This window comes from Colossoma macropomum, unplaced genomic scaffold (assembly GCF_904425465.1).
Source record: "Colossoma macropomum unplaced genomic scaffold, Colossoma_macropomum, whole genome shotgun sequence".
Lineage (NCBI taxonomy): Eukaryota > Metazoa > Chordata > Actinopteri > Characiformes > Serrasalmidae > Colossoma > Colossoma macropomum.
In genome coordinates this window covers 5,757,949-5,777,743 of record NW_023494800.1, presented here as the reverse complement: position 1 = coordinate 5,777,743, position 19,795 = coordinate 5,757,949, and the positions used below count along the sequence as shown (strand labels likewise).

General features: G+C 39.4%; 1 protein-coding gene and 1 non-coding gene across 2 annotated transcripts in view; one reads left to right on the top strand and one right to left on the bottom strand.

Moving 5' to 3' along the window:
• The window catches only part of atp8b1 (ATPase phospholipid transporting 8B1), a 66,355-nt gene that overhangs the window by 34,521 nt on the left and 12,039 nt on the right, over nucleotides 1-19,795 (top strand). The window contains exons 4-16 of the mRNA XM_036588845.1: nucleotides 1,558-1,671; nucleotides 2,589-2,687; nucleotides 3,106-3,167; nucleotides 4,666-4,738; nucleotides 4,952-5,022; nucleotides 8,164-8,246; nucleotides 9,743-9,901; nucleotides 11,602-11,690; nucleotides 11,963-12,153; nucleotides 13,932-14,140; nucleotides 17,688-17,725; nucleotides 17,880-18,033; nucleotides 19,143-19,334. Coding sequence (XP_036444738.1) covers nucleotides 1,558-1,671; nucleotides 2,589-2,687; nucleotides 3,106-3,167; nucleotides 4,666-4,738; nucleotides 4,952-5,022; nucleotides 8,164-8,246; nucleotides 9,743-9,901; nucleotides 11,602-11,690; nucleotides 11,963-12,153; nucleotides 13,932-14,140; nucleotides 17,688-17,725; nucleotides 17,880-18,033; nucleotides 19,143-19,334 — 1,534 coding nt within the window. The remainder of the gene's footprint in view (nucleotides 1-1,557; nucleotides 1,672-2,588; nucleotides 2,688-3,105; nucleotides 3,168-4,665; nucleotides 4,739-4,951; nucleotides 5,023-8,163; nucleotides 8,247-9,742; nucleotides 9,902-11,601; nucleotides 11,691-11,962; nucleotides 12,154-13,931; nucleotides 14,141-17,687; nucleotides 17,726-17,879; nucleotides 18,034-19,142; nucleotides 19,335-19,795) is intronic.
• On the bottom strand, nucleotides 14,767-14,854 carry trnay-gua. Its single transcript is given in 2 exon segments — nucleotides 14,767-14,802; nucleotides 14,818-14,854. It is a non-coding gene; the product is annotated as a tRNA-Tyr (tRNA).

Here is a 19,795-nt window from a genome sequence, read left to right as displayed (position 1 = left end):
CTAGAAATCCGATTAAGAAATCTGATAAAACGAGCTGGATTTTAGCTCAGTAATCAGATTTCTCAGTGCATGTGAACTCTTACTCTGATTTCTTTCGGATTTCTCAGTCTGCGTGTGCATGAAACAGATGGCAGTACCAGAAATGTGCAGGCAGCGTCGCCACGAGACGCCGCAAAACACTTTTAGAGTGACGCTGAAACCAAATACATTCTCAACGAAATGAAGAATTTACATTTTATTCATCTTCTAGATGATGTATGTTCATATTTTCAGGTAAAATGGCGCAATGTTTAACACGGCATGAAATTTGAGTTTTACATTATGTTTACGTCACGTCGTCTTCTGTGAGTTTATTGACCAGTTTCAAAGCAGAAATCCAATTACTGTCTGACTCATGTCGACCAGGAGTTTTCCCATTATCTGATTACTCAAGTGCATGTAAGCGCGTTGATTGGATTACTGACAAAATCAGATTTTGTGCAGTTATCGGATTGTAAGTGCGTGTAAACGCACTCATTAAAGGAGAAAGTCCGTTTGAGAGAACGAGCAAGAGAGAATGAGACAAAGTAGATAAGCCACAGTTACTGAACAAAGATGTCAGTGATGGAGGAAAAAATGCAGTTTCATAAAGACTGATAGACACAGCACTGATATACACAGTTCACTGCGGTTCAGGGACTGATTCTCTTTCTATTTCCTGGTGAAGGCAGACGTTCCTGCTTCCCTGATCCTCCACTGTAGCAACAGATCATCCTGACAGTGCTGTAAGACAGTAACTGTGACTCAGCTACACCAAAAACAGTTCAGGAATTGCTGCTGAAATGTCTGACACACAAGGAAAAGCACAGCGATTCATGATTTATGAGTTGATGAGGCTGAAACAGGTGTGAAGTTATTGCTAGCAGAAGCCCTTAAAGGGGAGTTCCATTGATTTTTCTGCATAGTCCAGTAATTGAGAAGTTGAAGAGTGTTTAATGTGAAATAGTTCATTGTAGAGAAACTTTTCTTTACAGTGGTGGTGATAGGAACCAGGAGTCATGAGGGCTACTACACAAATATAACCATTTTATTTACTATCAAAACCACCAGTGAACTTAAACATGTCTTCTGAGTTTTTATATGTAATGTTGATGATGGTAAAATAGTGGAAAAGCTGAAAAAATGTCTTTTTCTTTTGGGACTGTTTTTCTTATGACAGCCTGCATGTAACTCTCCACCATGAATAGATTAAAAAAAAAGGCCGAAATCTCAAAAACTGTCATAAAACAGTGTCTCAGACATTAAATGTCAAATATTCATAACCATTAGCATGTAATAACTCTCTGTGAATTAGCTTTAGAGGTATTAAACTCTACAGATGTCTGGTTCCTATCACCACCACTGTGATTTTTTTTATTCCTTTTTCTAGAACAGTGCATTTCACATCAGACTTATTGACTTTGTTTACATCATAGCAATTTATTTATGCAGATGCAATCAATGCAATTAACCTTGAATCAGTTGTGCCATCAAATCTTGATGTTTTGTAATGTATTTTTATTTATTATTGTTTTTCAGGGGAACGCTATCAAGACCTATAAGTACAACGTCTTGACCTTCCTCCCTCTGAACCTGTACGAGCAGTTTAAGAGAGCGGCCAACCTCTACTTTCTTGCCTTGCTCATCTTACAGGTATGTGGCGGACCTTTCGAGTGTTACCGCTTAAAGCGCCCATACTGTGTAAAACTTGCTTCTTTAATTTTGTTGATGTAGTTTCTGTTGCTCATACAATACATGGAAACTAAGCTGCAAAAACAGCCAGTTTAGATTTTGTCATGGTTATGATGTCACAACCATGAAATTATATATGACCACCCATTCGGTAGACAGCAGTCTAGTCCCACCCATTCTCATTGAAGTGTTGACTGTTGTGGATATTGACAGTCTGCAGCAGCGTTATTGAAGAGTGGAAGATGTGTGGAAAACGATTAAACGTTGTGCTGTTCATGGCTGTCAGGAAGCAAATGTATCATTGCAGCCTTCAAATGATCCCATCATTGTCATCAGACGTGTTTTTGACATTTATTTTGCTTACAGGCACAACAAAACCAGCCTGCTTAACTGTTTAATTAGATTTTTTTTAAGTATCCAAATTTAATTTCTAATTTGATTTTTAATTTAATGATTTTCTCTTTTAAATCTGTTGTTTTAATCATGTTTTTAATTTCTATTCTCTTCTATGCTTTTTTTTAAAAACAACTCTATTTTCTTACTAAAAGTGTAAAGCACTTTGAATGACAGCAGTGTACGAAAGGCGCTATATAAATAAACCTGCAGCTGTTAGAGATAAATAGAGGTAGGGGAAGATCATGTAAAAATGAATTTCGACTGTTTTTGGTACATAAAACCATACAAAGGTTACAAGCAGAGTCCTGGGGAAAATAAAATATAAGAAAAATGCTGAATGAAGTACTCTTATGATAGTCTTTTGGGCTGTGCAGTTTGTAGAATGAATGTCTGACTGTTTTTGATCTGTTCCATTCAATGCAAGCAGAGTTTTGAATTTGTTCTCAACACGGCTGATGGTCATTATATTTCTGGTTAATTAGATCATCCCACAAATCTCCACACTGCCCTGGTACACCACGCTGGTGCCCTTAGTGTTGGTGCTCGGCATCACTGCTGTCAAAGACCTGATAGATGACCTGGTAAGTAATTGTGCAGGGTTTTTATTAAGCATGTGTGTCTTAAAATCTGGACCAATAGAGTCAGGAGTTTCCACTGGAATAAGAAAGTGAATAAAGTGAAAGAATTTTGGTTTATTGGCATGAGATCATAATAATAATAATAAAATTATGTATACAGCGACTTGTTTGGAAAACAGTGATAATAGTTTTGTTACGGTATCACAAAATCATAAAAAATAATATGTAAATATAACCATCACTTGGGTGCCTCCTGTCTGTCTTTGTTCGTAGTTGAGTTGCACTGTTGACGATCAGTACTTTGCATAATGACGTTACTTTGCAATATTTCATTCTCTTATGATCTTTTATGATCTTGTATGAAAATCATATCGTTACCCCCCCACTGATCACCCTTTCTTTATCTGCCATTCACTCTCAGGCTCGACACAGGATGGACAAAGAAATCAACAACAGGAAGTGTGAGGTGCTTCTTGATGGCAGGTGGGAGAAACAGGAAGTCAGGATTTAGTGAATAAGTGATTCTGCCACAGTTTAGACACTGTGTTATAAAATGATGACAAATTATGATATGATTATAACGATGCTCAGTAAATGATTTAATTAATTTCTAATACTAATTGCCAAAAACATCAAATACTGTAGTATGTTAGCATTAGGCTATAGTTACAAAGCAGCGTAAGGGTTAAAGATTAGTGCTGTGTGATGCTCAATATCTCTGTTGCCATTCAATTTAGCACACTTTACTCATGTGATCAAGTCCGGACAGGTGACTGCAGCGGATGTCAATTACTGGCTGCTTCAAATTGTTTTGAAAGGACAGTTAAGCCTTGTTTGGTGTTGATGTTGTTACTCAGTGGTCTGGTGGACCCACTACATTATTGTTTTTTTAAATCAATACAGCCATAACCATTTAGGTAAAAAAGCCAGATGTTTAAAATATCACAAGCGGTCAGCGTAGGGTTCTCCTTTAGCAGCTGTAGCCAGTCAGCAGCCTGTCTATGTTGTCCACTTTCTCACACACACACACACACACACACACACACACACACACATATATACAAACACATACACACACAGCGACACACACACTAACAGCAGGCCATGTAGGAGGAGAACAGAGTGAAGGACACAGCACCTCCACACTTTTACTCCCCGCAGGTTCACCCAACACCACATGTGTAATATAAATGTGTGGGGGATGAACAGAGTGAAGACACTGAAAAGGGATTATTTTATATGTTCTTCACAGAAAATGAGCAAAGGCCAAGAATCTGAGATTGTAATAATAATAAATCGCGTTATGTTTTGTTTTTGGTGAAGATTGAAAATGGGTCCCACAGAGTCCAACAACACACAAGGGTTAAAATCCATACAAATGAAATAAATAGTGCATTTCATTTTTTCTTTTCTGTGAATGTACTCCCTGGTTAATGTTATAAAACTGTGAACAGCTCCCTTTGGCGCAATATTAAAAGGACTAACAACGAACTGAAACAAGCTACATCAGGTTTGTAAGACATTTAGAGTAGCAGCACTCAGGAAGCACAGGCTCATTGACTTTATTAATGCAAACCTAATTATTAATAGATACTGTGATACCTGATTATATTCAGAAAGTACTGTGATATTGAGTTTCACTCAGCACAACGTTTTTATTAACTTGGTGGATTAACAGGTGCAAGAGTGAAGTTGTGTAGTCATACAGTTAAAAAAAATTGCTTGAAAAAGTTACGTTTTGTTGATTTTTAATCAAAATATGACATTTTTTATGTACTACAAAATCAGCAAAGCATATAATGTGACCAGGGGTGCCCAGACTTTTGCATTAAGTGTGAACATTGTGTATTTTTGCACTGTTTTCAAACTTGGCTCAGCCAATCAGACTGTTTACCTAGAACTGTCTGCTTTCTAATGCTTAATGTTTGCTATATTTATGTATTTCTCTGTAATATTTATCTATTCATTCCATTTGTTCCAGGTTTCAGCAGGCCAAGTGGATGGACATTCAAGTTGGTGATGTGGTCCGACTGAAGAAAAACGACTTCATTCCTGTAAGGCGACCCACAAAACGACCTCTGGGGGCTCTTTTCTGGAGTTAAAGTGTTATTTGTCTGAAATAGTGTTTGCTGTGATTTGCCTCCATCCTCTGTGTTTGCTTTTTTGTATGTTTCTTCTTTTTCATGTTTACTTTGTTCCATTCATGGTATGATTTTGATTTAATTTGATCATAGATTTAATTGTGATTCTTGTTTGGCATCATGTAGGCAGACATTCTGTTATTGTCCAGCACTGAACCAAACAGCCTGTGTTACGTAGAGACAGCAGAACTGGATGGGTAAGAGTCTTCTTTCATTCAGCTCTGTTAGCAGGTCCATTTCAGCAGCTTTATCTGTTTGAGGAAATGTGTCGTAACTGAGTCTTTCCAACCTACAATGAGCGCCAAATTCAGATTTTACATTTTCCATTTAAAACAACACTTAGTTGTTGGTAAGGACTGAAGCAGTGAGACCTTTCACTAAGATGTTCATAATTGAAAGAAATTATTAAATTGCATTAATTATGATTAATTAATTATGTTTAAGAGCTTCCAGTTAAAGTTTAAAATGGGTTTTAGAAGTGCTTTTAGTGCAGAAGGCTAAATGATATACTGTAAATACCCAGATCTGAAAACACTGATTATTTGGTAACACTTCATTTGAAGGCTGCCTACATAGGGACTTTATAACATATGCATAAACATTCAATAACATTTTACATGTTCACACTTTATTACACTTTGTCAGTATTCACAGTATAATATGAGATGTTTCATGAAGTGAATTACATTGTATTGGCATAAGGGCCCTGGAACTTGAGTGACACACATTTACTCCATTATAACACTGTTATGAAGAGCTTATAAGGCCCAGACATATTTAGCAACACCATATACTATATCAGACCCATGAAAGAAGCTCTCAGACTAAATGATGTAGAAAAATGTGTGAAAATTGTCAATCTTTTCTAGATCTAGGCGTTCTTCACTAGATCTCCAGTTCCGTTACTTGAAAATGATGCCTTATAATGTGGTGTAATAAACATAATAGTGTCAGTACATAATAAAGCATCTTACGGCACATAGGCTGTTCAGAAATAGTGAAGTTTTCTATTTTATTGCATTATTCGCTGCTTATGCACGTGATCTGATGTCCATGTTTAGGTAGCCTTCAAATAAAGTGTTACTGATGATTTCACTCCACTGTCCTGATGAACATGGATGCTCTAAACTGAGCTCTGCTTAAAGGCTCAGATAAATGCTACAGCTTGCTGAGGATAAAACCCTGCATTAAGCATTAATGGACTTAATGGACAAATGTTTGATTTGTGGGTGTTTTTATAAACACCGCAAAGCCAAAGACACATGACACACATGCTTTTTTTCTCATGCCTTTTGAATGGGCCGTGTTTTCCAGCCCTATAACGTTTCACTGCCACGTCTCCTGATCTGCCGAACATGACGAGGATCCTCAACAGTCAATATTGATTTTGGGTTTTGTTTGAAATTTTAATGTTTCCGTGTTCAGAGAGACAGAGTCTAATTCTGGGTGTGTATCATAAACTGACCCAGAAGCAACTATGCTGCGATTGCACTGACCATACAGACGCTGGTAAAAGACAAGTGAGTGGAAATTTCCATTGAAATGATGGACAAAACAAAGGGAAAGGACTTATTATCTTTACACAAAGTTTACTGGCACTTTTAAGGATAATAAAATAAACAATACTGATGCTACTGCACCTCTGCTTCTACTGCTTATAAAATACATACCGGTCTTATTCATATATACAAAATAAAATTTGACCTCTCCGCTCTTTGAAATTACATAAAATCATTTCGGGAATAAGACAGTCCTCAAAAAAAGTATTAGAGTTACAGCTGAGTTGCAAAAATTTGGGCATCCAATTTAACAAATCAAATTTCTAAATTTAAATAATACTACATTCACATTACAAGCCTCATTGCTCAAATCCGATGACGTGATGATTCACATTCGTTTAGGTAAGTGACTCAAATCTGTCATTAATGTGACGAACCGGCGTCCTGAAATGACCCTCATGAGCTCATCCTACTCAGTAACGTCACATGAATGAATCACGTGAATCATCAGCTCAAACTAACGAGCAGAACGAGCTTCACTGAGAAGATAATTAACTCTGATCAGCTCTCAGCTTCATTATTAGAGCGAGACGAAGGAGAAAAAGGTGAGATGTGTTGCTTTTCCACCGTTTACAGGCTTTAACTTCTGTTCGGCGCTGCTGCCGTGGTAACGCTGAATGATGCCACACGCACAGTGGAAAAAAAGCACATGAATTCCCATCTGAACGTCACATTAAGGTCACATGGCCACGAATCGGATAGGTGTCTGATCTAGGACCACATATGAAAGTGGCTCAGGTTAAATTTGAAAAGATCAGATTTGTGTCCACACAGCTCTGAAAACATCAGATCTGAGTCACATTAGGGCAAAAAATCAGACTTGTGCCACTTCAACCTGGTAATGTGAACATAGCCTAGGTGACCACATCCTCTACAGAGAACACCATTTAATACACATTTACTGTTTGTTTGTTTGCTGAATTAAACATATTGGGGACAAATAACACATAAAATGTAGTCTGTGCAAATCTTATGGCACATCTTATGTTTCATGTTTATTTTTTATGTCAAATAAATAGAAATTGTCCAGTAAAATTTGCAGAAAGATGCCATATTTCTGTTCTGTAGGGTGTGTTCACTTATTTTCACTTAGAAAATCAACAAAACATGTCCAGGTGTTCAGACTTCAGCATGCAGCTGTATGTAGCTGCCAACTTTTCCCATATAACATTAATTTTTAAATTAAAGCCAAAATAGTTTGTTTAGATATCATCAATAATCACAGAAAAAGTAAGAAGAGCTGACCCGCCCTTCCTGTGTCTTATAAAAGGAACTGTTTTCGACTGTACTGTGATTATTTGTTGACTTGCGTAATAACAGTCCTTCGTCTTTCTGCTTAATTATCATCACATTCATCACTATTGAGGAATTTTGCTAAAACATTTACAACAACATGCAGATGAGACTAAGAATTGTCACATAATGTAAAAAGATCAATGCCAGTCGGCAAAATAACTGACAAATATAACTATAATATAACTGACTCTTTTGCTTCTTTTTAGTGTTTTAATATTGACATATAAGGCATTAGGCATCAGTGTGATAATCCTAACTGTAGTTTGTTTACCTGGTTTTAATAACTGTACATGAGCTTTCTGACTTTGGCCACCCCACAACCAAATTTGCACCCGTTTATGTACAGCCAATGTCATTTTACAGCACATTAGTAATAACAACAAAGAAACCAAAGGGAATTAAAGAAGGTAAACAATATAACCAAGAGACTGATGACAGTCCTGAGACTGATGTTTGTTTGTTTTCTATTTGTGTACTTTGTAGAGAGACTAATCTGAAGTTTAAGATGGGACCGAAGGTGACTCATGAGAGACTTCAAGAGGAGAGTCAGCTGGCGGCTTTTGATGGTAAATATGAGCACTGCGGGCAGAGGGGCTGGGGGGATCTGTGCAGAGTGAGTGTGTGTGTGTGTGTGTGTGTGTGTGTGTGTGTGTGTGTGTCACACACGCACACACAATGGTGCTTGAAAGTTTATAAAAATTTGTTTTCTATATTTCTGCATAAATTTGACCTAAAACTTCATCAGATTTTCACAGAAGTTCTAAAAGTTTTTGACAAATAAAATAACAAGTTCTTGTTCCTAAAATACATACGTACAAGCACTGAGGGGTGGGGGGTGGGGGGCACCTCTCGGTAACATTTCTGCTACACTTATCTGTAGAATGATGTATGCGTGCTTCTGTCCATATTCATGTTTGATTTTATTTACTCACAGATACCTAAGAACAAACAGAATTATTATAACTCCATAGAGTTAGACTTCTGCATGCAGCGAGTCGACCAAACTCGGTAGCTCGCCATCATGTGGCCAGTTTTAGACACTATATGACCACATAAGCTGCACATTTAGTCAGTTCTTCGGTTTTTATCCTGAGGCTTATTGTACTTTACTGTTCAGAAGTTTAGAATCGCTTTCAGTTATATAAAACCTGTTTGGACCCAGCTGTCAAGTCATATGCAGATGTTTGAACACCTCCAGTCAAGTCACACCACCACCTCTACCGAGAAGTTCAATATAGCATATAACTGCAAATGTGCAGTTTCAGTTTATTTGAGTTTAACATGTTATATGTCACTTTTGCGCAGTTCAAATTATGTTTAAGTTTCCCCCAATATCTTAAATTCAGCAATAAACAGTAATTGTACATTAAGGTGTGCAGGAGTGTTTACTCTGTAGAGAATGTATTGACTGATTTACACTCAGAAGACCATGTATGTATTAGTCATTTGACCCAGGGCACCAGACCTTTGTGTGCGACTGTATATAATGTGTGTGTATATAATGATTCTAAACTTGATGACAGTACTAGTATTAGCAGAAAGCTATGCAGGAAAAAAATACTTAGTAGCTAAAGTATTAGTAGCGCTGCTGTGTCTGATCTACTCAGACCAGCGCAACACACACTAACACACCACCACCACATCAGTGTTACTGCAGTGCTGAGAATGATCCACCATCCAAATAGTACCTGCTCTGTGAGGGTCCATGGGGGTCCTGACCACTGAAGAACAGGGTAAAAGGGGGCTAACAAAGTATCAGAGAAACAGATGGACTACAGTCTGTAATTGTAGAACTACAAAGTGCACCTATATAGTAAGTGGAGCTGATAAAATGGACAATGAGTGTAGAAACAAGGAGGTGGTCATAATGTTATGCCTGATCAGTGTATATACACACATATACATATATGTTATATACACACATATACGTACAGTATATCATATAATAACTTCTTGTTTCTAAAATACTTACACAAAACATCATAAAAATACTGTTGGCACAAGTTTTTATTGCATTTAAAATATTTTGTAAGTGACACGTCATCGCTCATCTGCCCCGCAGCTATGATCTTGTGCGAGGAGCCGAATAACCGGCTGGATAAGTTTACAGGCACCATGAAGTGGAGGAGGGAGATGTACCCACTGGACCTGGATAACATGCTGCTCAGAGGCTGCAAGCTCCGAAACACAGAGGAGTGCCGCGGACTCGTCATCTTCGCCGGTTAGAAAACTCTCTCTGACTCTCTGACTCTCTGGCGCAAACAAAGAAACGCACGCTTACACACGAGCACCTCGACATAGCCTGAGCCTAGAGATGATGTCACCATCAATCATACATCTGTCTTATGTAAAAGACGCCCCTGGTCAAATTAAATGCTTTTTGATTTTCTAAGTGAAAATAAGTTAACACAGCCTCCCAGTACTTAAAGTACAATGAACAACTGGTTTGGAACTGGTTTCACCCATTTGTCACAAGTTCAGCTAGTTTTGGAAAAATTGCCCACAGCATAACTGACTTTATGTTCAGCATTCTTCATGATCTGTTTCAGCAAAGCTAGGGAATAGAGCTGGTGGGCTGACCCGGATTCCACTTGCTTCATTGCTCTTGGGCGCCCCCTTCTGGTGCAGGACCTATGGTGATTCCCCTTCAGTAACTTCAGGCTGTCACAGATGCACGCAACATCTCAGTACCAGAAATCCCACAGAAAAAGCCCAGAGTATCTCTTTAAAGGAATATTTTGGCAAAAAATTGAATTTGCACAGTTCTCCACTTACCCCATACACAGTCAATCAGACATGCTAAATTTTGCTTCTTTTCTTTACAACTTGAGCTACGAGGTTAGTGTTGCTGAAACACTAGAAATCAATAGTCACCCAAATCTTTTCCATAAATGCATCCTCTCATAACTACAACTTCTCTCAAACCGCGTCCAGGTCTCCATTTTGGTTGCACAGATGCGTACAGTATGACTTACTGTGAACTATAGAAATGAACAAAACTAGATCATTATGTCGGGTCACTTCTGACAACATCAGGGCTGGTGTTCACAAAGCAGGACTGATCTTGGGTCAGATTCCTGTCATAGTCACATATACTGATTCTAAATCAGCCCTTTCACTCCTGTTGTGGTCTGTAAAAAATGACCCTAATGTCTAAAAAGGCTACCAGCAGTGTTCAGGGTTGCATCTCTCTTGATAAGAGTTATAAATAATAAATATTTCTTCCTGATCTTTATGTTTAGGTTTAAAGCCTGTATGTCAAACACAAGGCCCGCAGGCCAGATCAGACCCACGACACAATCCCACAAAAGCGTGTAATTTTCTATTAATATTAGCCCATTTCATGTGCTGCACTACACTCCCCAGCATGCACTGCAACGTAATGTGCGCTCCGACTCTCCTACCCTATCAACAATCTATGGGACAGCGGTTACACCTCAATTCTACACAATTCTACACAGTTCCACACCAGTCATATCACCAAACACACCAGCTGCATTTCAGCTGCGGTTCTACCAACATAAACACCCAACGTCAGCTCAGCAGCTCAGAAACTGAGCCCAAGTATTAATGAACTTTCAGCAAAGAAAGGATGTCAGGTGTCTAGTTCAAGCAGCTCTTGGGGAAATTTAAATTTTGAATATTTCAAATATTCATGTAATATTTCAAGCTCTACTACAAGTGCCTGTAATTTACTGCTGAACTTTTTGCATATTTTGAATGAACAGTGGTCAGTTTGGGTTGCAGCACAACATTTAATTAAAAATGAAATAATATTTTTTTCTCTGACCCACAGATTTGTTGAGATTTTTTAATATGGCCTCTTTAGTGGTTGAGTTTGACACCCCTGGTCTGAGTTCTACCTATCTCTCTCTCTCTCTCTCTCTCTCTCTCTCTCTCTCTCTCTCTTTGTCTGCGCAGGAGCGGACACTAAGATTATGAGGAACGGTGGAAAGACGAGGTTCAAGCGCACCAAGATAGACTACCTAATGAACTACATGGTCTACACTGTAAGTTAACTGTCCTCAAACACCTTTGCAGTGACAGAGGTTTATGGCTGCGGATTATTCTCCGTCCTGGACAACGTGGTGTCTTCAGTGGACGGTCACCACAGAGTCATTTAGAACAGGAGTATGCTTAATCTGTGTCTGGAAGAAGACACAGGTTGCTTCAGATTGGTAGTTTATGTCAATGCAGCAAAAATAATGTTCTGTTTATGCTTCATATAGAAGAACTTTAATGGGGAGAATCTCAACTGCCTGTTCCCTCCACACTCTGTTAGATCTTTGTGGTGCTGGTCCTGGTGTGTGCTGGTCTGGCAATCGGACACTCGTTCTGGTATCAGGAGATCGGCAGCTTGGCTTGGTATCTGTATGACGGCAAAAACGAGACGGCCTCTTACAGAGGCTTCCTCAGCTTCTGGGGCTACATCATCGTCCTTAACACCATGGTGCCCATCTCGCTCTACGTCAGGTGAGACTGTAGCGCACTTAGGCTCAATCCCATTTAATGCCTCACCCCTAACACTGAGCCCTTACCCCTCCATTGCATGTTCACGTCTAGGGGTAGGGTGTCCTGAATAGCTGACTTCAGCTTCATATCACCAAAGAATGGTTTAAGCTACAGACATGATACACAAATCAGACTATTCAGCAGACCCGACCCTAACTAGCTAGTGTGACGGCGGCGAGCTGTGACGTCAGCATCAGTGAGTAATTCAGCTCGGAAAATCACCCAAAATCCTGATATCATTGCTCTGTTTTTTGGCCTTCATATTCCAGCAAAGGGTTAAAACAGCGACATGATTCACTCATCAGACTCTACCCTCACCGTCTAGTGATTTCATCCACCTGTGATCCATCCATCAGCCAGAAATCCAGCTCCAAAATCACGCACAACCCACTTGCTACTGTTATATCTCTGCTTTTAGCTTTCATGTTATAAACAAAGGGTCATGTTATAAACAAAGGGTCAAAAATAGCAGCAGGATTCACACATCAGGACATTCGGAGGAACCTGCCGTCACTAGCCAGGGTGAGAGAAACCAGCTCTAACATCCCACAGCCCAGAAGTACAGCACAAACACACTGCCGGATCACTGTAAAACCTGCTACGCCTTTATATGGCAACAAAAGGGTTAAACAGTATTTTACTGGGATGCACAGATTCACGTTTGCCATGGAAGTCCCATTAAATAGGAGGTGACGTCCTCAGTCTGAATGGCCAACAGCTCTTTATGAATGAATGAATGAACCTTTTAGCCAACTGTGTCTGAACAGTGCAGTGAAACACCACATACACACTAGTGAACACACACACACTAGGGGGCAGTGAGCACACTTGCCCGGAGTGGTGGGCAGCCCTATCCACGGCGCCCAGGGAGCAGTTGGGGGTTAGGTGCCTTGCTCAAGGGCACTTCAGTCACGTACTGTCAGCTCAGGGGATTGAACCGGCAACCTTCCAGTCACAAGGCTGGTTCCCTGACCTCCAGCCCACGACTGCCCCTTTTTAGTTTCTGAAACTTGTACAAAATACACTTTGGCAGCATTTCATTCACAAAAACTGGAAACTCGACTTTAAAAACTAAATCATGATGGAAATGCTCCGTTTTGCAGGCTAAGCAGGATCAGTTTTATGTAGTAGCAGCCATGCACACACAAACGTTTTTGAGTGGTGTGTCTCCGGAAACATACAAAATACACTCCTGCAAAAAACAGGACCCACTCAGCTTCCTCAGTAATGTATGGGCCTTTGTTCACACACGAGCCCTCCTGCTAATTTTGTGGGAACCGTAATAAATCTAGCACAGATAGACCGCCGTGTCAGTCTTACTGGGATTAGAAGTCTGGATGTGTGTCGAATGGTACATTTGAAGCCTTCTGCCATCTGCTGGTTGCATTTTTTAGAACAGAGATTCATTTTTCCACAGGGAAATGTTTAATAGCAGATTAAAATCACTTAAAACTGGAACTTTGGTGTCATTTTGTACTGTTTAATAGTTCTTCCAGTCACATTTATGTGTTTTTTTCTGAAGTCAAAATTGTATCAAAATGATTTAATTCCATTGAATTGTGGTGCAGTTTGACCTTTCATGATGAGTTAAAACATTTAGTTAGGAATCATAGTCGAATTGTTGGCTAGAGTCATTTTTTAACTCTGTTTCTCTCTCTCTCTCCCTCCCTCTCTCTCTTTCTCTCATTTTCTCTCTCTCTCCCTCTCTCTCTCTCTTTCTCTCATTTTCTCTCTCTCAGTGTGGAGGTGATTCGGCTGGGGCAGAGTAAGTTTATAAACTGGGATTTGCAGATGTATTACGCTGAGAAGGACACTCCTGCCAAAGCCCGCACCACCACTCTGAACGAGCAGCTCGGCCAGATCGAGTATATTTTCTCCGACAAGACGGGCACGCTCACGCAGAACATCATGGCCTTCAAGAAGTGCACCATCGGCGGACGCACATACGGTAAGAGCTTAAGTGCTTAATAAACTGCTTCTGTGTTGGACTGTTAAAGTGTACTTGTGGCGTCTGATAAGCACTGTTAGCCAAACAGCCGAGTGAGGATTCCTCTTGAGATTAGAGTGGGTTTTCAGCATTGAGACAGATTGCTTCATAAACCAGTCTTCCTTCCTCTGAAATAAGCTGCTCTATTGTAGGGAGCACAGTGAGGAGAGCAAGTGCAGGTCTACGCCATCTGGTGGTTATGTTCGGAATATTTTATAGCGGCCATTCAAATTTTGCTAAAGGGAAAATCTTGAAAGATGGGGTTTTGTTCTGACAGTGACAGTGTTTATGTATGTTTGGGCCACTTTGTACATTCATATTAGGAGAATCCAAAGGCATGTTTCCTATATGATGAGCAATAATGCCAGTGTAACCAATTTACATTTACATTAATGGCATTTGGTGGACACTTTTATCCAGAGTGACCTACAGTTTGATCATTTTACACAGGTAGGTGAAGGTAGTGTTAGGAGTCTTGCCCAAGGACTCTTATTGGTATAGTGTGCGGTGCTTGCCCAGGCAGTGGATTGAACCCCAGTGTAGAAGGCAGAGGTGTTACCCACTACACTATATGAACCAGCGAGCTGTCTTTTGAGCCGGATTTGAACCAGCAACCTAAGGAAGGCCATTTATAACATCTACAGTCCTCCGCTCTGCCAACTGAGCTATCGAAGGTTAATCTAATCTGTTTTTTGATTCTGAGGAGTGCTGCTTGAAGATGCAGTAAACGTTAAGTGTGGCGATATGGTCGTGTTTGTTGTACCTAGGAGTGGGCAGTATGGTGATATGGTGATATCATCATCATGATAAATTGCATCACACCATGCATCACGCCTTTAACCAACAACCAATGTATAGTAACTGCATAAAAGCATAATAACAAGCAGTTGATTTGATGCCATTTTCTTATTTTATCAATTTATTTACTATTTTGCTTCTTTCTCAAATAGTTTTGTGTTGAATTAAAAAATGAATTATAATTTTTGTAATTTTGTAATGTAACTGATCTTTGTAATGAATCGTTTTTAAATGTGATGCTGTTGTTTTGCTGGTTAATTTTGTCCATTTCAAAAGACTAAACACAGTGATTTATCATTTAATCAGAGCCATTGCTTCACCTGCTTTTCCCCCTTTTCTGTATTTTAATATTTAATACCGATGGTAAAACTTTATTTTCTGTTCATGTTGCTCTTGTGTTACCCAGAGGAGGATGGGTTCCCCTTTTTGAGTCCTGGTTCCTCTCTAGGTTTCTTCCTCCTGCTCTTAGGGAGTTTTTCTTGCCACTGTCGCCGTTGGCGACGCTCATAGGGGCTCGGACCCGGATTTTTCTGTAAAGCCGCTTTGTGACAACACTGGTTGTAAAAAGCGCTATATAAATAAACTTTGACTTGACTTGTATGATGCCGAGTTAAATATTGCGATACATATTGTGTCAACAAGTATCATGGTGTTATACTGACCACCCTTAGTTACATTCAGCTTTGTCCTCAGCCTGATTGAACGTGTGGAATGTAGATGATCGGTCGGCAACCTTTACAAACAGCGTTAAAGCCTGACTGTAGTTTGAGCTTGTCGCTGTGGGCTCGGGTGACTGGCTGTTGGCTGTTTGATCCAGTGCCTTTAGGGAGATGGATATCTGACACTGTTTCACGCTGGTGACTCTGTTCAAAACACTGTGTGTGTGTGTGTGTGTGTGTGTGTGTGTGTCTCAGTCAGGAACATTCTCAAGAAGCAAAATACGATGTTTGAGTTACATTGTTACAGCATGATTCTTTTATCACCATATCTTTCTGATATCTATTTGGACGGCCAAAGAACTGCTATCCAAAACTATGAATACAAGAATTTTATTCATTGTTTCAAATTCTCCACTGCACTAAATCCAAATAAACAGGATTGATTTACAGGTTTCTGTTCATTAAGTACTGATTCTATCCACTTTATGCTCAGAAAATCATACTGTGACATATTTGATCACCATAACGATAAATATCACCATATTGCTCAGCCCCAATTATGATTCGCCTTGCAGCATATTAAAAAACACCGAGCTCTTGGTGTGACGTGGTTGTAGTCGAGTTAAAATCAATATGACCTTCTTCATTCCCTGTAATCTTCCGTCACCCCCCCCTTTAAAACGTCTTCTGTGTTTTATCATTACGTCACTGTGCACCAGCATTCGGAGCAAAATAATGTTTTCACACGTTTGAATCAAATGGATGCCTTGATTCATCCAAACACTTACAGAACATCTGCAATTGATCAAAATGCCTCACAGTACACAATAAAAAACATTCAGTGATTGGTTAGAGGTGTATATAGATAGAGGTGCATGCTTATTACTGTTTCAGTTGATTTTTGAGTTGTTTTAATTCATTTTTTCTGGTTTTATTTTTTCTCTGGGGATGTTCAAACATTTGCAAACGACTGTACAAGTCTAGCGCATAGGCTATTATTATTTTAGTACTTTTTATTATTCTTAATCCCCCATGGCACTCAGTATATTGAAGATATACACCAATCAGGCATAACATTCTGACCACCTCCTTGTTTCTACACTCATTGTCCATTTTATCAGCTCCACTTACTATATAGGTGCACTTTGTAGTTCTACAGTTACAGACTGTAGTCCATCTGTTTCTCTGCATACTTTGTTAGCCCCCTTTTACCCTGTTCTTCAGTGGTCAGGACCCCCATGGACCCTCACAGAGCAGGTACTATTTGGGTGGTGGATCATTCTCAGCACTGCAGTAACACTGATGCGGTGGTGGTGTGTTAGTGTGTGTTGTGCTGGTCTGAGTGGATCAGACACAGCATTGCAGCTGGAGTTTTTAAACACTGTGTCCACTCACTGTCCACTCTATTAGACACTCCTACCTTGTCAGTCCACCTTGTAGATGTAAAGTCAGAGACGATAGCTCATCTGCTGCTGCACAGTTTGTGTTGGTCATCCTCTAGTCCTTCATCAGTGGTCACAGGACGCTGCCCACAGGACGCTGTTGGCTGGATATTTTTGGGTTGGTGGACTATTCTCAGTCCAGCAGTGACACTGAGGTGTTTAAAAACTCCAGCAGTTTTGAACAATGAGCATAGAAACAAGGAGGCGGTCATAATGTTATGCCTGATCGGTGTGTTGTATAATTATTTATATATTAATTATGTTTTTTTTAGACTCACAAACAATATTTAATGTGTTCTGCAGTATTGAGGAATAAAATGTCTCAGCATCCAAGTCACCACTGCCTGAGTAATATTGTCAGACGTACCAGGTGTCTTAACGTAATATAATCTTGCTCAGTTGGGGATATATAACCAAAATCACACTGTTTAGCATGATGTGTGTATCAGTTATAAAATAATGGATATGTCTAGACTATTTTTATATAAAAGGTGAACTGTAGCAGGTAGCGTTATTCTTATTATTTCTATCTTAATTTGCTGACTGTGTATTGTGTATTATAGTAGCTGCCGTGAGGCAATAACAGTGCTGTTTCTGTCTGATCTGTAGGGAATTCTGCAGGTACAGATGGTGGGGAGCGCGGGAAGGTACTGAGCTTCTGAGCTTCTACTTTCTACTCTCAGTTCAAATGTGTTTACAAAGACAGCGTGCCTGTTTTAAGTAACCATTTATGCTTTGATTGTAACTGCCAGAAAAAAAATGTACTGTTTGTTTTAATCTTTCCTGTCCTTCACTATTCAGCTTGCAGACTTCAGCTGGAATAAATACACCGACCGGAACTTCCAGTTCTATGACGGTCACCTCATTTCATGCATCCGCTCGAAGAAGGACGCCGAGATGCTGGAGTTCTTCAAGCTGCTCTCTCTCTGCCACACTGTAATGGTGGAGCAGAAAGGTGAGAAGGCCTAGTGTTAATATAATCACATCTTCAGAAGGTCTGTGGTCAGGGGTGTGCAGGAGACAAAGCCTGGGGTGATGAGAATAATTCACACGGATCTTCCATTTCCTCATCATTAGGGCACAAACACCCACTTGAATTGAGGGTTGCGCGAGGAAATCTGTTTAAATGCATTTAGATTAATATTATAATATCTTCTACCAGTAAAGCAAAGCTGAATATGATCAACTGATGTACATTAAGGGGAATTCCATTGATTTTTTCAAAATTTCTGAATAATTAAATGACAACGGTTTTCAAAGTGTGAAATACTCCATTTTAGAGAAACTCGGAATTGTTACAGTGGTGATGATAGGAACCAGACGTCTGAAGAGTTTAATGCCTTTAAAAGCTCCCTCACAGAAGGTTATTACATGGTATGAAACAGTTATAAATACGCTGCCTGATGCCTTGACAATGGTTTTGGCCTAAAGTGTATTTTCAGAATCCATTCATGGTGGAAGGATTCATGCTTAGAGCTGAAAGGTGAAAGAAAATTCGTTTTTTCAGATTTATCTCTGTTCTATCATCACCACATTTAAAGCTGAACATGAAAACTCCCTCCCAGAAAGTAATTACATAAATGGTTCGATATACACTGCCTGATGGCTTAAGATGTATTTTAATCCCTTTATTTTAATCCATTCATGACGGAGGGCTACATTCGGGGTGTTGTAAGGCAAAATAGTCCCCAAAGAAAACTTTTTATTTTTATTTTTTCAGATTTATGACTATTATCATCATCAACATTACAAATAAAACTCTGAAAACACGTGTAGGTTTACTGGTGGTTTTGTATAGTAAATAAATGTCTATAATTGTGTTGTAAACATCACAACCCCTGGTTCCTATCACCACCACTGTAAAGAAATCTGAGTCAGTAAGTTTCTCTACAATGAACCGTTTCACATCACACCACACTGAATGCCTCTGTTTACATCTCAACGGTTGAATTACTCAGACATTTTTGAAAAATCGTTGGAAGTCTGCTTTAATCTATTTACACTGTTGTTTATGGTCATGATGTTTTTATGATCAGTATGGTCTTTTTCCGCTGTGCCTTTCAGATGGTGAGCTGGTGTACCAGGCCGCGTCTCCAGATGAGGGCGCTCTGGTCACCGCAGCACGATGCTTTGGCTTTGTGTTCCTGTCTCGCACGCAGGACTCCGTCACTATCAGTGAAATGGGCACAGAGAACACGTACGAAATGCTGGCTCTGCTCGACTTCAACAGCGACCGAAAACGCATGTCCATCATCCGTGAGTGCTCTGACAAAATGGTTTTGGTCCCTCTCGATCCCTTATTGTCTCTCTTGCTTGCTTCCTTGCCTTGTCATCAGTCAGATCAGCCTCTGCCTCGCTTGCTTCTTTGCTTGTCCCCCTGCTGAACAATTGTTTTTTTTTAAATGAGTTAGTTAAATATGTATTGTAAAAACTTTACAATTCTCCTAGTCTATACAGTCCAAGGCAAGCCAAGTTTATTTATATAGCACCTTTCATACACTGCTGTCATTCAAAGTGCTTTACAACTGAGAAAATACAGAGTCAGAACATAGAGTTGTTTAAAAAAAGTAAACGAGTATATAAATTAAGAACATGATGAAAACATGATTAAAACAATAGATTTAATAGAGAAAATCACTAAATTAAAAATAAATTTAGAAATTAAATTAGGATAGTTGAAAAATCAAATTAAAAGTTAGATTAGGATAATAAAGTGC